Source organism: Myxine glutinosa, chromosome 9 (genome assembly GCF_964187855.1).
Source record: "Myxine glutinosa chromosome 9, kmMyxGlut1.1, whole genome shotgun sequence".
In the NCBI taxonomy this organism is placed as follows: Eukaryota; Metazoa; Chordata; class Myxini; order Myxiniformes; family Myxinidae; genus Myxine; species Myxine glutinosa.
In genome coordinates this window covers 9,426,259-9,444,564 of record NC_136269.1, presented here as the reverse complement: position 1 = coordinate 9,444,564, position 18,306 = coordinate 9,426,259, and the positions used below count along the sequence as shown (strand labels likewise).

Genomic DNA, 18,306 nt, shown 5'->3' with positions numbered 1-18,306 from the left:
TGACTGATCTGCAGGTATTCGTCAGCATCCTTTCTCTACCTCATTTTTCTTATTTATGACACGATTGAATTAGTGCCAAAAAAAAAAGTCTTCGTAGTTGCATTCCATTCCGCACATGTCCTCGTGAACATTTCAAATCCAGAAGAAATGCGGAAAAAAATATACAAGTTGCTGTCAATTGGGTTTTGCTTTATCAAAAAGTCAGTAAAATATGGAAAAAAGAACTTTTTTGTAAAAATTGGGGTTTAATATTTAGTTTATACAGCAGCCTGAAAACAAAACAGATTTTAATACGGGTATTTACTTATGGACAAAGGGAATACTATATGCCATATATTCAAGGAATAAATAAATGTCTTTGGATGTGAAGAACAGTGCTAAATAATGATAGTATTCTTGACACACATTTATCAGCATTTAATTTCCACCGGTGGCGATACAGATCACACTTGCATCACCATATTGTATATTAATGGCTCTTAAACACAGAACAACAATGATCAACAATGAACGGCCGGTATCGTATTTCGTGTTTATGCAATTTACAGCAATCCTTTTTTTGTTTTTTTGGTAATTAGGCAATTTAAACATACAATTATTATAAGTTAAAGAAATCATAAATTTCGTTTCAAAATGTACACTGGTTTTTTCATTATAATGATTATTTGTACAGAAATGTCCCCGCTCTTCTTTTTTATTTTTTAAAATATCGATGATATATCTATTATATCACATATATATCTAGACAGTTTTAAATAAAACGAACTACTTAACATCGTGTTACAGTAGCTATATTTAAGAATGGTACATTCATGAACAGACACTACGCTACCCCTGTCCTAATAAGGAACGCACAATGCACGACTAACATGAATTACTACTGCGATTTAAAGAGACATATTCTTTTATCATTGTTATTATAGCTGAGCACCCAAAAGAAAACTATAAAATCAAATCAAACGTTTGGTATGTATGTATTCACCACTGCACGCTAACGTACTCCATTCACAACAAAACTTTTCTATACTCTCATAAATAAAAAATAGATTTCAGCAAAACGAGAATAAATAAGAAGAAGAATCTCTGAAATTTACATATTTTACTGCTACTTGCAGATTAAGATTAAATGGCGTTTTTCTTTTCGAGTTTATTTATGATACAATCCATAAAGTGTGCAGGAATTAAATAGGCCGAGCAAAATAACATGAATCAAATGGATTATAATCCGAATTCAATTAGCATCGTATTGAAATTGCAATCAAAATTATATTTTATCTTTCCAAATGTCACAGCGAACTCATCCGAATGAAATCTGCGCTGACGCCGTCGATTGATAATGGAACCTCCGTGATAGATTCCTAAGTATGTCTCGCTTAGAATATAATGAGTACAATAAAAATCATTTCGAAAGATTGGCTTGAACTCTGTTATGGAGCAGACATTGACTTTGGTTTTCACAAATATCTCTCTCTCTCGTTACAAATACCGTTAGGGGTTTCCATGGCAACACGGTACGTCATGGTGAATACATGTAAGGTCACAAGGAAAGCAGTTTTAGGTGTACGCAACTTTTGGCTTTTACCTGCGCATCTGCTACACTGACCAAAACGCCACTACAAGGACAACAACGTTCACGACCAATCAACATGAAAGAAAAACCTTTTTCACCTTTTGTACATGACTTTATGTACACTTTGCATTTTTTTTTTTATCATTTATTCCCAATGTGTGAATTACTAAATGGCAAATGGAAGGTATAATGCTCCTGAGACCATGTAAACACATAAAAAGTAATTAAATGTACAAAACAAGCGTTACATAAATAACTTCAGAGTTCTCGAATTACAAGTGATGACAAAGAAAAATGTTACAAGATATTACATTGTGCTCTGTCCTTGCACAAGGAAACGAAACAAAGCTGGAAGACCTGGTGAACACTAATGTAAAATATCATTTATATATATATATATATTGTATATTTTGACCTCTAAATTATGCATTTCCTTTGACCCATTGATAAATTAACACTCTTCTGTGAAGTGCAAAGGGATTGAATGCCCGATTCACCATGATGCATCTCGAGTACACGACAGGAGACTTTGCCATTGTTCACTTCAGAAGAGCCAAAGCAGTGTGCTTCATCCGAAAATAAAGGTTCACAAAGACACCGAAGAGGTCCTGCCACTTGTGAAGCACACACTTCCTGTTCAAAGTGGAAATAAAGTGTGCCATTCTAGATTCAACGTGAAATTCCAGGAACGGGAAATGTTGCCACTATCTACGACTCGTACTCGTTCGTTGTGATGGAAGTGCCCGACGATGCTCACGCGGCCCGTGCAAGACTTCCGGTTGGAGATCCACCATTTCCTGGCACCAAGGAGATGTGCGGTAGCCTACATCCCATGGCCTTCGGCGCCTCCGAAGGCCGTCGGGCAAATCGCCGGTCGCGAGGCGGCATCACACCTTGGCTTCAAGCATCTCCAGGAAGAGTTTATGCATGGGGACCTTGCCCTCGAGCTTGATGCTGTAAAAGTGTTGCACGGCCTTGGTCGCTGTTTGTCGCAACAATGGCAGAGTCATGAGAAGCTTTCCGGCGCGCCGCATGTCTTCGCCATGTTGATTCCCTTCGTAGTCTTGCAGGGCTTCGTGGAGTACGTCCTGCAGCTTCTGTACCGCCTCGGAATCCTCAATGTGCATCGAATCTGCGTCGAGAAGGGATTCAACATGATCAGAAGATGCTCAGTCCTGTTGACTTGGAAGTTACCTTGACTACAATCACTGCCCAACGGCATGAAGAGGCACATGCGGGCAACTATCAATCTCTGATTACCTGATCTCACACCTGATCTACCAATTCATTTTCAGCAACAGCTCCATTATAAAACAACAAATCATTTGACATTGCTTGGCCATCGTTGAGATTTCCCATCAGATAATTTCACAAACGATAACTTATGTTCAGGCAGATAGAAACATTGCTTTGCATGAATGACAAGTAATTCCTTTTAACTCAGACATGTTTAATTTGCTTGAAAACATGAACGAAATAACATCTTCTTTTTTTTTTTTTGCTTTTTTTACTAATTAGGTGAAAGTGATTTGCACGGTTCCTAGGCCTATTAGTCCTACCAAACTGGATTTTATTCCCATTTAGGAAATTTGATATATGTATATCTGTATTTGATGTATCTTGTAGCCATTAGAAAAATTCATTGAAACAATTAGTTTGGTGCGGGGAGTAATGTAATTGCTTTCAAAACTCCATATTCTGTTTGCACATTCTCGCAACAAATCTAACATATAAACTTGTGGCAAATGCTTCATTAGATAAAATATTTATTTCATTTAAATAGCCGATGCGAAAGTGGTAATATCAGATGAAAATGGGTCAATGTAAATTTACTAACACATTACTTTGAAACATCAGGGTTACTTGAGAAGACAAATGAGTGCAGTGTTACTTTGGTAAAACAATTTCCTTTCCATCAGTCAACAGCCCGGGCATCGATGCAAGGGCTGAACCGTTAATTACAAAATCAATTAAAAATAATTTCAAAAAACAGTCACGTTTGAGTTCTTGGGGGAGCAATCTGATAAAAAGGCCTGTCTGCGTCGGACTCTTCTGTAATGCGTCGGTTGGAAACTGAGCAAGGCCAATCTGCTTTTTCATTTTTCAGTTTGACTGATTCCCAGACGCAATTGATCAACGCAGCGCCCCCAAAACAAACTGTCGATAGCTTGAAGAGCGTACAATGTGAACAAATGGCTGCCTTCCCATACGGCCACTCATTACATTCAATTTAACACATTTTATTGACATTTCCCCCCCACTGTAATTAACGAGAAAAAGCTGTTGGCCTGCGACCAGGCACAAGTGTAGCCTACTTGTGTTGGGCAGGGAGGAGTCCGAGATAGCTGAAGGGAACTAAAACCCTAGTGCACAATGGGGTGACCTTGCCTTGATGGGAAAATTGATACAATGGTCAAAATTTCCCGATGACAATAGCAAATGCAGTAGTTATCAAAGAGAAGGAACCTAGTCACTGCCCAGATGAATTTACATCATGTACTTGATGTGTTACAAAAGTATTACATCCGACATAGAGGTGGTGATCCTTTTCACCTAAATCCTCTTCCTAATCTGTGCCCACATGTTTAACGGCAACGGTGCGGCACATGATGATGATGTCCACTCCTTTTTGCATCTGCAGATGAAAATGGCTGCCAAAGCAGTTTCGTGGCTATTGGGAACAATCCTAGATGGATTGCCACTCCGCCAAAAGATACTCAAATGGCTCGGTCATTCCTGTAAGCTGGAAGAGTCATTTTTCCAACCTCAGAAGGATGACAGGCCGAGTCAACCCACCTGGTTAATTCAACTGCATGACAGGAGCTTGAACTCAGGACCTTGAGATATTACGCCAGCCACCTTACCTGATAGGCCAACATCAGGCTTGGCGAGGAAGAGGATTGTCAAAAATAACTATTTACATCACTAGTTAGCAGCCAACTCAGCTCAGCTAAGGCTCCATATGCGAATGGCTGCTGCACCCTAGATCCACTGGAAGAACCACCTTTAGAGGCCATTTTTCCCCGCAGAGCAGGGGTTGGCCTTTTTCGAGCATCATGGTCCCCTTTTTGAAGCAATGTTTTATGGCCGGATGCCCTTCCTGCCACCAACCCTGTTAGTCACGTCTTGCAACACACAGGGAATTACCAGTGAGCTGGTACTCAATTTGCTGACCTCGGAAGGATGACAGGCTGAGTCAACCCCGCTCGTGTTAATTCAGTAATTGACCGGGATTCGAAACCAGGATCCTCGGATCCCAAGCCGGCACCCTAACCGCTAAACCAACTCCAGGCTTCCAGACTATTAGCCAGCCAATTGCAACAAGGTAATAGTTTTTGGGAAACCACTTTCAGCATAAAGCCAGGGGTATCTCTTTATCCTCAACAAAACAAACAACACGTGACTTTTACCAAGCCGTGATGGAACTCCCATGGACGACGACGTCAATAAACAATCATGTGCAAGTATATGGATGCGGTGACCCCAGAGCATAAACAGCCGAACGTTTTGGTCATCATGATAATATGAACGCAATTAAATAGCTCGAGGTTAATAACAAGACGCAGCGGGATTTCTGGGAGCGTTCCAAAGTATAAATTGATGCGAAATTGAACGAGTTATAAAGCAAGTTGGGGTAATTCACTCGCTCTACTTTGCACAAAAAGTATTTCTTTTTATGACCCTGAATTGCGTATTTCATGCATTATTAAATTAGCTGCAAGCTGTGATTTGAATTTACAGAGAAAAATATTTTTGCTTCCAATGCATCTGCATTGATATTGATAGCAACCCGTGCTACGGCTTACATTGCTTCTCGCAATTCCGGTCATGATAGGTAGAATTCAGGAAGTTGTTTAGTCATTCATTCCCTCAGGAAGCAAAGCATCCTGTTGTTGAATTCAAGGCAAAGCAGAAGCTGCTGCTGCACTTTCCTAAAGCGTAATCGTCGATAAATTCAAACATCGGCAACAAGCAACTCGGATCTCATTAATCGTGCATTCCAATAAATAAAGTAATCACCTGACTTACTGAGCCGTGCATTTTCTGCCCAAAATGTGACTTTATTTCTAGTTTTATTCCTTGAAGCGACGTGTAGATGTGAGCTGAGTGATGTTGCTACAGATCCTCAAACTGCAACCCATTTGCATCCACTTTTGAATGAAGAAATAGTCACGCTCATGAAGGCCGAGTATCGATCAGTGTCAGCGAACAGGTAGAACGATGGAAGAAATCCACTTAGGGTTGTTAGGGTTAGGGTTAGGGTTAGGGTTGTTCGGGTTGTTAGGGTAACCTAGGAAGTCCGACTTCCACAGTACGTCGATTGAGGTTTGCTAACTGCCATGGGAAGGAGAAGGTGACGTTCTGGGCGCTAACCTTATTTTGCTCTGATGAAGGGTTAACACCCGAAACGTCAGCCTCTCCCTTCTTCCCACGGTGGTTAGCATACCTCATTCAAAGTCCTGGTGATTTCATCCATTGTACCCACTTTTATATTGAAAACTACATCGTTTGGTAAATTAATCTTCTATTTTAAAAATAACTATAAAACTTTATCATAAACTAGAATTGTCTACCTTTTGAAGATTATCGAATCTGCATTTCCACCAACATTTAGTAAAACCTCCCAATTTTGGCATAGCCAATGATTCAAGGCCAAATCATCAAATTGGCAAAATCAATTACCCACTTGAAATAGAGTCAATGACAGTGAAACAACAAGAGTGTTGATGCCTCAAATTCACAGAGAACTGATGTTTCACTACTTGGGCAGCAGTGAATTAGGTAGAAAATTGATCAAATGAACCATGCAGCAGTTCACTGAATTCCATCCATGATGTCAAGGCTTCACTTGTTTGTTGTTACTTTGTCTTCGGCATGATGCTGAAATACTTTAACACCCTATACATTGTTGATTGGCTCATTGTTTACTAATGTCTTAAGTCAGGTAAAAGCACATTGATGTCTCCTCATCTCCTTGCTGTGGAATCTGTGCTAAGCTCCTCTCTGAGACCGAGACACTAAAAAACAACGACAACATTTGACATAAACAAGAAAACGGGTGATTTCTCTTGCACAATGAGCAGTCTTACCTGAGTTTGCAAGCGCGATAGCTTTGAGTGTGACAAACTCCTCCTTATCAAGCTTGAGGCTCTTGTACTTGCGCACGAGCTGCAGAATTGCCGAGTTGAGGTCTAGAAGGCCGGCGAGCCGGGATAGCTCCTCATCCATCACGTAGTCCTCGGCGAACACCAGCTCGTCATCAAAGTGTAGTGAACGGAATACGACACCCAGAAGCAGGATCTCCATCCAGGCGCTCTGGAGAAGGCTCATCTGGTCACCTAGCGAGAGTGTGGAGAAACCTGTATGAAGGGAAGACAACTGCGTCAGTGAATCTTGTCAAGCATTTAGTTATTAATTCCATGGTTGTTTGGGCTCGGCTTCACGAAAAACTGCACTCATGGTCGTAAATACTGCATCAGAGCAGGAATACAACTTTTATGAGTCATTGACTCAGTCAATAGAGCTAAACGTATCATACTATAGTACATCCTCTTATGAGCAATACCTGCATTTGACTTTGAGGTGCCTTCTGCTGGAAAAGTATCACTGCAGGTATTACATGATCAGCAGGTATTTTTCGGCAGGTACTTTTGAAATATCATGCCATACAGTCACGTGAAAAAGTAAATACACCCCATGAAATGTTTTTAAAATCTTTTTAACATATGTGGACATATCAATATTTGATCTTCATTTAAAGAGTATCTATAGATAAAGGTGATCTAATTGAATAAAAAACAATGATAAAATTGACTTTGCAATAATTTATTCAACCAAAAAATTAACAGAGATGCCATTTCCTTCTGTGGAAAAAGTAAGTACACCCTTGGCTCTAATAGGTGGTATTGCCCCCTTTGGCAGAAACAACCTCAAGAAGGCGTTTCTTATAACTGTCTACCAGTCGCTGACATCGACTGGGAGAAACTTTTTCCCACTCCTCCATGCAGAATTCTTTCAGCTGTGCGATGTTTGAGGGGTTTCTTGCATGCACAGCTCGTTTCAAATCCCCCCACAACATCTCGATGGGATTTAGATCCGGGCTTTGACTTGGCCATTCCAGAACCCTCCATTTCTTTCTTTTCAGCCATTCCTTGGTGGATTTACTGGTATGTTTAGGGTCATTTTGATGTTGCAAGGTCCACCTTCGGTTGAGCTTCAACACTCCGACAGATGGCCTCACATTATCCTCAAGCACCCTCTGGTACAATGAAGAATTCATAGTGGATTCTATGATGGTGAGCTGCCCAGGCCCTGATGCAGCAAAGCTGCCCCACACCATAATATTTCCACCACCATGCTTTACAGTTGGTATCAGGTTCTTGTGGTCAAATGCTGTCTTTGGTTTTCGCCAAACATGTCTTCTGGTACTGTGGCCAAATAGCTCTACCTTTGACTCATCTGTCCAGAGCACATTGTTCCAGAAGTGCTGATCTTTGCCTAGGTGTTCTTGGCAAACTTTAGTCTTGCCCTGATGTTCTTTCTGGATAGCAAAGGTTTCCTCCTGGCACACCTCCCATGTAGATCAAACTTGTGCAGCCTCTTTCTAATGGTAGACTCATGCACTTTGACATCAACAGTGGCAAGAGCTACCTGTAGGCCCCGTGATGACATTCTGGGGTTCTTAGAGACTTCTTTCAGCATCTTGCGGTCTGCTCTCGGGCTGAACTTGCTGCGGCTGCCTGGCTTGAACAAGTTGGCAGTTGTTTGGAATCTTCTCCACTTGTAGATGATCTTCCGGACAGTCAAATGATTGATTTCAAATTGTTTGGAGATCTTTTAAAATCCCCTCCCAGACTCGTAGGCATCTATAACCTTCTTTCTGAAGGCCTCAGAGAGCTCTTTCGATCTATGCATGGTGACGCCACACACTTCAACAACAAATAAAAGAGCAAACCAAACGAAATGTCTGAGGTTTAAATAAGACAGGTTCCTCCAAGATCCTCTCTGACGATGTTCTAATCATTTGCACCTGAGCTGGTGCATCTGATTCTAATTTTAGGTATTTGAAGTAGTAATAAATGTAGGGGTGTACTTACTTTTTCCACATGCGAAATTTGCATTTATGTTTATTTAAATTATACAATGGACTACAAAATGTAAATGTTTCATGATATTTGTTGAATTATATCACCTTTATCTATCAATATTGTTGAAATGAGGATCAAATAGCTGTATGTTGAAATATGTTGAAAAAGTCAAAACTTTACATGGGGTGTACTTACTTTTTCGCGTGACTGTATATAGTTTTGGCCACATCTCTCAAGGATGAAAATCACTTAAAAATTATCGGGTACGAATCCGGATTTGGATCTTCACCAAAATTGAATAGATTCTTCCTTGTTACACACCCATCCTGTACACCAAGTTTCGTCCAAATCCATCTATAACCTTTGGAATTATCCTGGTTACAGATAAACAGACATACAGACATGCAGACAGGGGTGAAAACATAACCTCCTTTGGTGGCAGAAGTAAAAAAAATGTCTTATTCCAGGTGACTGGAAATTACTATCGCCTAAAAGAAGTATTTTTACATTCTTCCTCTTCATGTCTCCCTTCTGCAAAAAAGCATGGATGAGTGTCACACGATCTCAAGTACATTTGTGTGTGTGTATATATATATATATATATGATTATTATTATTATTTGTTCAATAATTTATTTTATTTTTATTTTTTCAGTTAAAATGGTGCTTTGGCTTTTAGATGCAGTTTGTGAAAGCCGCAGAACTGCCGACTGGAACAATCAGTATTTCAACTGCTTCACTGCTTGTCTGGTCACATGACAGGGTGATGTGATTACGTCTGATGTCATTACAGCGTAGGCTACAACCGCTGACTCCACACTCCGGCATTTTGATTCCAATGTCGATCATGTCGAACATATTGTCGAACCTGCCATATATCACAATCGCCATGCTCTACCTTGACGTTTTTCATTCAGTGGGTAGCACAAACAAACCGATTGTTAAAATGATCAGCAAATATCGAAAGCATCGGCTTTATGGATCTTCCAACAACATAGTACTTCTAGGCCTTAGGCTTCAGGCCTTCATGCCTCACCTTCAGGCCGCTTCGGACAAATTAGCCCAGGTTTCTTAATACAGCAGTGTTGTTTTCGTAATAAGGATAATAGCGTTAATACTAATAATATAGTAAATATAATCGTAACACTGCAATCCCTTTGTCGTTATTGCAAAGTTTCTAGATTGAAGCGGTGTATGGTTCATGAATCAATGATAAGTGGTGTACGGTACAAATAACGTTAGCCTCGGACTAAGGAATTAGCCTCGGATTTTTAAGTCATATCATTTTCCGAATAATGATAACGTAACGTTAATCCCTTCGTAGTGACGGCAAAGTTACTGGAGGTTAAAATATATCATCTTCCATATATTAAAGTCGCAGTTTTGTGTCCGGCCGTCACGCTACGTCATTATACGTCTATGATGTCATTACGACGGCTGATTCCACCAGGAAATGGATGAATGCTTCACAGAAGGTAACACCTTCCTCATCCCAAAAACTGAAGAGACCGAAATACTCCACAAATACCAGCCAACAGCTGGTCTACCAACAACATACATACATTAAAGAGGAATCATCATAGAAACAATGTACCACCACCTAACACAACAAGGAGGCCCAGGGCAGAACAGAAGGGATGCGAGAGAGGATGTTATGGAACAATAGACCACCTACTACTAAACAAGGCCATACACGAAAACTGCAATAAGAGAAGAACCAAATTGTCCACAGCATGGATAGACGATAAAAACTTTTTGACAGTGTCCCACATTCATGGATCATAACGTGCATGCAAATGTACAAGATAAATTCACAAATAATCAAGATGATTGAGAAAGCCATGGATCTATGGAATACCACACTAATCCTGCAACACTCAGAAGATAAGATTGAAACATCAGGAGTGAAAATACGACACATGATCTTCCAAGGAGACCGCCTTTCCCCTCTCCTGTTTTTCCTGGCCCTGGGCCCACTAAGTAACCTCATTAATGAACAAGGACACGGATACACCCTAACAGCCAATAAAAGAACGCCCAAAGAAACAAGAAGGGTGACACATCTACTGTATATGGATGACTTAAAGCTCTTTGCACCGAACGATGAAAAATTGGCATAACAACTGAAATTAGGGAAACGGTTCTCCGACGTCATCCAAATGGAATTTACCCTGGATAAGTGTGCCAAGTGCACATTTGTGCAAGGTAGATCAACAAAGATGGACAACATAAAAATTTACCTAGATACAACAATAAAGAAGCGAGACAACAAGCATCGTACAAATACCTTGGAATAGAAGAGGGCCACCAAATTTGTCATAAAAAATGTGGAAAACAATTACCAAAGAATAGCTGTGCAGAAAGAGGCTAATCATGAAAACATATCTCACCCAAGAAACAAAATCAAAGCCATAAAACAACGAGCAGTACCAGTGTTCCAGTACAGCTGCGGAATAGTAAACTGGCCAGAAGTGGATGTCCAAAAATTAGATATCAAAACAAGGAAATTCCTCATTACCCACAAAATGTTCTACATATTCAGTGCATCCCAATAATGAACCTGCCAAGGAAAGAAGGAGGTGGCAGCCTGATGGACTGCAATCAAGTGCACAGAGCGACGACTGTAGGATTAGCAGAATACGTGAAAAGCTCAACTGACTACCGAATACAATTTGGGTACAAGCACGAACACAGCAAGCCAGAAAAGGTATCTCTCACTCACCTTGCAAAAAACTTCCAAAAATTGGTGCTAATAGAAGATGTCACACACCAAACTGAACCAGCAACAAATACAGCCCCAATGATTGCACAAAAGACCAAGAAAAATACAAGATGAAATATCACCAGATATGACGGGGAAAAAGACAAAAGATCAGGAGGAAAAAAATGACAATAATAATTTAAAAATATATATATATTGTTGCGAATATGGAATTTGGCCTCCATATCCGCTTGTAAATATTCCCCTATTTTCTCCAATACTCCCCAACTTTCCCCAATCCCCCATTCCCTAGTCCCATTGCATGTAAATAACAATCAGTAGAGCCGACCTTCCCCTTATTCCCCCATTAAATGTCGTGCCCAGGTCCACCGCACCACACGTAGACAACTTTCGGACATCTTCCTAGTTATTCTTATTCTATGTCAGTTAAGGCCTCGTCTCCATTAATTATGACTCTTCGTTGCACCAGAATGTGATTATATGGCACCAGTAGTGAGTTTAGGACCTTTCCCATACCTCCTCCCATCTTCTTCCCCGTCTACAACAACAGAGGGGCACGGCGCTGCGCGGGGGGGAGTGTGCGTCCTCCCACCGGCTCGGTTCGCCGCCATCGACAATGCGCTCCAGACGATGCGCTCCAGACCATGCGCTCCACGGGGTTACCACGAAGGGGCTCCTTGTCAGCTCCTCGTCAAGGGCGGAGCCTGGTAAATCCCCCGCACGCACCCAATGAGAAGCAACGTGCCGATTCCACGAGGCGGAGCTAACGAGCCGAGGGCGTGTCACTCCCCGCCGGATATACGCGGCCACGTAGCGGACGTGACGTCAGATGCGCCCCCAGCTTGAGCAGACAAGACGCCATCCGAGCGCTGCGACCTCCCCGCATCTCTGGACCGGACCGAGTCGATTCTGACCTTTGAGCCCAGGTGCACCTGGAGCCATCGCTACCCGCCTGTCCTTTCCATCAATCCCCGTGTGAGTCAGCTTTGTCCCGTTTATCTGTCGTCTGTTGGGAATAATATAAGATTGTGTCTAAGTGCTTGTCTTTCTATGCTGTCCCTCTTGTAGTTGTAATCTAACCTTCCGCCTTAATATAACCTCCTCCGGAGGTCTTGAGAACTGAACCCCTGGTGTCGTATTGTGTTATTGTAATCCAGCCGGGTGTCTTCTTTTTCTTATTGAGCCAGCATCGCGCGACTAGTCAACGTTCGGGCACAATCGGGTAACTTGTGCAGACGTGGTCATACCATAAAACCGCTCGGTAAATAACATCCAAGCCACGTCTGTAACAATATATATATATGTACGAGTATGTATATAGATATATATATATATATATATATATATATATATATATATATATATATACAGTGGTACCTCGGCTTACGAGTTTAATCCGTTCCGTGACGGAGCTCGTAAGCCAAATCGCTCGTAAGTCAAAGCAAATTTTCCCATTCAAATGCATTGAAATGCTATTAATCCGTTCCAGCCTCAAAAAAAAAACACCAATTTTTTTTGTTAGGTGCTTTTAAATAACAAAAATGTACTTTATAAATAACAAATAATGTATAAACAAGCACGACCTCGTATATACTGTACATAATACAAGAGAATGTAAAGAAATAAACTGGACCTCTATCCATGAAGATATGGAGAAGTTGTTGTTTGTGTGGTTGAAGGAGAAGCAGCTCGCAGGAGATACCGTGACCGAGAGCATCATGTGTTTGAAAAGATTGAAACTCGGATATCGAGCACGGACCACGAGGTGTTTTTTCTTTTTTCTTAATCTCGGTTTCAGTGAACTTTTGCTCTGTGCTCACGTGTACTGTACCTGTACCTGTAATGGTACGTCAGAGGATGGCACCTGTTGTCATCATATTAAGTGCAAGATGTTCTGCATCGTAAGTTGGTACACCGTGGTCTTTCGGCGGTGTTTAAGCCGGCCGTCTTGGCTTCTGTCACCATTGGCATTGAGTCTTTCGATGTAGGTAGGTCGTTGTGTGCCGGTGCCTTGGCCGAATTCCTTCATTGCTGCATTGTTAGCTCACCTGGTTTTTTATACCACATCTTTGGTTATCGGACCAGCGAATGACGTCATCTCCAAAGTATGGCTTATTCTCACTTGTCTTGGACGATCTTCTACTTCTAGCCTTCCACCGTGCATTTGGTGTCCACTGTACTTACTGTACAGTGCCTGGTAAAATTGATGTAATGGGTTTTTGACCGTCAACGCCATGAACCGTCATGAACCGTCAACGCCATGAACCGCTAACACTCAAAAGCCCATTTATCGCGCCTTATAAAGCAAAACGCAAACCGAAAGCCATGCCTCTCAAGCGAGGCGTGCTTCCGTGGTCACGTGATCCACAGGTGTAGCTCATTATACCCGCACGCGCGACACGCTTTGGCGGTCACGTGACCAGCCACTCTGGAGGCGGGGATCCCCGCCGATGACGTCACCGGCTGGAGCAAGGAGATTCCTCGCTAATGTATTTCGACGATTGCGTGTTTTATATCCAAGCAGAGATGCTTTCACGGCAAGATAACCACGTGACCGGAACCGGAAGCCACAACCGGAAAATTCAAAAAAATAAATTTTTTGAGCTCGTACATCGGATCTCGGCTCGTATCCCAAAGCAACAAACCGCCCGAGCGACGGCTCGTATCCCGAAAAACTCGTACGTTGGGGCACTCGTAAGCCGAGGTACCACTGTATATCTATCTATAATTCCAGTAATCTCTGTGTGTGTGTGTGTGTGTATGTCTGTGTGTGTGTTTGTTTGTCTGTGACCGCTGTTTCTCGACAACCACGGGTCCGATATACTTGCAACTTGCCAGGTATATTGCTGGGGACCCGAGGATGTGCCTTTTCAAGGTTTGAAATTAATCGGACAAGTAGTTACCGAGCTATGTCCAAAAAACGATTCAACCAATCAGAGAGCAGCGAGCTATCACGTGTGCCGAACGTGGCGAACAGACTCTGCCTCGGACGGCACATTTGAGAGCGTATTCATTTATTTCACGTTGGCAAACTATGTTGGCGTTAAACTATGTTTTAAAACTAATTAAAACTAATTTGCGATTCATCGTAACTGCGATTTGCGACCTTCCGGACAGTGAAGACTTCACTTCCGGCAGCCAATCACAGAACGAGCCGAGCCGAGCGCGTGCGCCATTACGGTTCGTAATTCGATTTCTTCCGGAGAAAATAATAATTTCTCGATTTCTTATGCGCATTAATTCTCCCAATTCAGTCAGAGCGAAGGGCGGAAGCGAAGAGCGTTGTTTTTTTTGTTTACGGGCGTACGGGCGGGGTAGAGCGTACGGGTAGCGTATTTTTTTTTTTTTGGCAAGGAACGGGCACCCACGTACGGGCATGCCCTAGTATCTATAATTCCAGTAATCTCTGTGTGTGTGTGTGTCTGTGTGTATGCGACCGCTGTTTCTCGACAACTACCGGTCCGATATACTTGAAACTTGCCAGGTATATTGCTGGGGACCCGAGGATGTGCCTTTTCAAGGTTTTAAATTAATCGGACAAGTAGTTACCGAGCTATGGCGATTTCTTTACCAAACTCCGCAAGCCGTTCGCTTTGGACCAAACCATTTCATGTAAATAGAGGGGGGGGATTGTCACCGTACTCGCAAGCCGTTCGCTTTGGACCAAACCATTCCATGTAAATAGAGGGGGGGGGGGGGGGGGATTGTCACCGTACTCGCAAGCCGTTCGCTTTGGACCAAACCATTTCATGTAAATAGAGGGGGGGGATATAATTTTAGATATATATATAGTACGGGCATGCCCTAGTATTATAAATGCTAGCACACTGAGCAGTAAAATAATTTTAAAATCTTTATTAATAGCCTGACGTTTCAAGAACAAACGAGTTCTTTCCCTCAGAGGCATTGAGTGTGGTGTTAACCATCAAGTTCCGTTGATGGATTGCTCCAAGTCCTTGCCAATCACAGGGCTTCCCTGCATTCAAATGACTCTGCCATTTTTGACGTTGTAAGTGATTGCATAGTGCTTTGTATGTGGGGTGTAAGTCGATGTGTCGGTTGATGGAGTTTTTATCAGAGTACCAGGCCTCAACAATCTCGCGGTTCACTCTCAAAGATCCTGTGCCAAGGATCGTGGTCTGATTCCATGAGAATGTGTGTTGGTGTGTGTCTATGTGTGTCGCACTGTCGCATCGTCATCGTCAGGCTATTAATAAAGAATTTTTAATTATTTTACTGCTCAGTGTGCTATCATTTACAAGATGAATCGAGAGCAACAGATCTTTCGACATGTACGTGTATATATATATATATATAAATAAATATATATGTTCAGTAGCATTGGCAGCAGGACAATACAGGTGGCGACATGATCAGGTGCTGGCGGTGCAGATGGTGCAACAAGAGGTGCTGAGGTCGAGAGAGAGAAGAGTGGAGAAGGAGACTGATGGGGGAGAGGTGTGGTTTGTCAAAGAGGGCCAAGTGGTATGAGGTGGAAAGAGGAGGAGGTGGAGAGCAAGAGGGCTGTAAGATGCTTGTGATTGGCAGGTGGTGGCAGACCTAAAGCAACAATTGGTATTCCCAGAGGAGATCTGTGTGACAAGGTTGCCGCCTGACATTGTCATTTGGTCAAGTGCAACAAGACAGGTCATCTTAGGGGAATTGTCTGTATCGTGGGAAGAGAACATGGAGGAGGTGCACGAGAGGAAAGTACAGTGAGCTGGAGGCAGAGTGCTGGGAGAAGGGTTGGCAAGTTTCGTGTCAGCCATTTGAGGTGGGGTGTAGAGGGTATATTGGCAGTTCCTTTTCTGCATTTCTTGCTCGGCTTGGAGTGTGTGGGACAGAAAGAAGGAGGATGTGTGACAAGGTGGCCCAGGTTGCCTTGAAAGGCTCATTTTGGATACTAGGGAGATACCTGTGCTACACACGGGTGGGAGGCCAGAAGCAAACAGGCAATGCAGATACGGCAAATGCTAAAGCATGAAACCAATAAATTCCACATTCCTGTAGCACCTTCAGTCGCACGTCAGACATGGACAGCAAGTTCGTGAAGGACTTCCATGAAAAACGTACCCGTTCGCAAACAAACGGGTACGTTCACACATAGAAACATCGATCGTGGGTCCATGGCGAATCTGCATATGGCGCTCCGTGAAGTTCACGTTCAGAAAGTAGAAACGGCATGTCGGCATGTCGTCATTGTCGGCATGTCGTCAAACGGCATGTCGTCATTCACTTGAACTCGATATCTCTTTTTTCATTCCAAACAGCATATTATCCTGGTGCAGCGATCGGTGCAGCAGTGCAGCTATCAGGGCAGCCGTTTGTGCAGCACCCGGGAAAACAACATCGTCACAATGAGAACAATGAACGTTATGCGAACGCGAATGTTATGAGGGAGTCCAAACCTGAGAATACTGGAGACCAAAGCTGAAATTGGAAAAACTAAATAGCCTATTTTACTCCTGGGGATCCCAGGATTACCCACACAAAATATCGTTGCGATCGGTTCAGCAGTTTTTACGGTACCTTCGAACAGACAGACAGACAGACAGACGGATGGACATTTGGTGAATTATAGTAAGATGGAGGAAGTTTATGGATGCACGTCGAACGGTGTAGGTTGGTTGTTTGTGTGTGTTGTTTTTTGTTACTATTATTATTTCTTATTTTGTGTATGTGAGTGAGTGAGTGGGTGAGGGTGTGTGTTTTTGCATGAATGAATTTTTGCATGTGTGTTTTTGTATGTTGAGTGGTGTATGTTGTAAGGGTAGGTGGTTGGTTGGTGTTGTGTGTGTGTGTGTGCGTGCTGTGTGTGTATGTGTGTGTATGAATGATCTGGTGTGTTTTGTTGGTGAGTGGTGAAGGGTATAAAGGTGGGTGTTTGAGTGTTCCACCATGTTTGTTTGGTGCTGTGGATTCTGGATGCGTCGGCTATAGTGAACCAGTTCTGTTCTCCTTTGCCGGTGTTTTCGTTTCCTGTGTTTTGCTGTGTTTGCATTTCTTATTATTTACTTATTGCTTTGATTATTGCTTGTTTGTCCTGCATTTTCGTTCGTCTTTTCCCTCCCTGCTTTCCCCCATCTTCCTCCTGTTTGGGGGGCGTTGCCCACCAGACAGGGGGGAGTCTTGTGCCCCCCTTCGTCTCCCGTCCCTCCCTCCCTCCCCCCCTACCCCGAGTGTTGTCCTCCGCCCCTCCTAGAACCCCGGCATGGCGAGCAGGCGCCATAATTGTGTCCGGTTTCGGTTGGTTGATGTGGCTTGCAGTGTACCGGCTGGAGATAGATTCGGGAAAGATGTATTGTTGGGTGTGCTGGGGTTCAAGGCTGTTGACTTTTTCTGCCTGATCTCCCTCGCCCGTGGCTTCGACGTGTCCTTTCAAACAGGGCAGGGACTTGCCGAGTTCTGGCGCCGGTGGGCTACCGCTCGGTCTGCTGGGAAACTGGCAGACTGGGCGGTCGAGGCTCTCTCAGAAACACAGGAGAGAGTCGTGACCGTCCACCTGTACAACGAAGGCGTGAGTGACTATGATGTCAAGGTTTGGCTCAGTCGATACGCGGACATCCGAGGCCCAGTACGGCTCGTCCGGAACAGCCTCGGTATTTGGACCGGTTCTCGGCAGTTCCGGGTAAAGCTGCGGACGAGGCAGGACGGCACGGCCACCCATATCCCTAATGGAATTATGGTTGGGATGGACCGAGGCCAAGTCTTTTACGCGGGACAGCTGAAATTATGCCGCCGATGCGGTCAACTTGGCCACTTGATTACTGGGTGTACAGCGAGTATCTGCACCCAGTGTGGCGAGTTGGGACATTTGAGGGAGCGCTGCACCCAAGCGGTGCGGTGCAACCTCTGTGGTGCGCCGGGGCACACTTTCTGCTCCTGCCCGCAGAGTTACGCGAGCAAGATGCGTGCTGCTGCGGGCGG

At 43.2% G+C, this 18,306-nt stretch overlaps 1 protein-coding gene across 1 annotated transcript in view; it reads right to left on the bottom strand.

Annotated features, from left to right (window-relative positions):
• Positions 1-231: 231 nt before the first annotated feature.
• ESRRG (estrogen related receptor gamma) overlaps positions 232-18,306 on the bottom strand; it is a 544,168-nt gene continuing 526,093 nt past the window's right edge. Inside the window, 2 exon segments of the mRNA XM_068129597.2 lie at positions 232-2,702; positions 6,661-6,930. Of these exon segments, the coding sequence (XP_067985698.2) occupies positions 2,458-2,702; positions 6,661-6,930 (515 nt within the window). The 3' untranslated portion in view covers positions 232-2,457.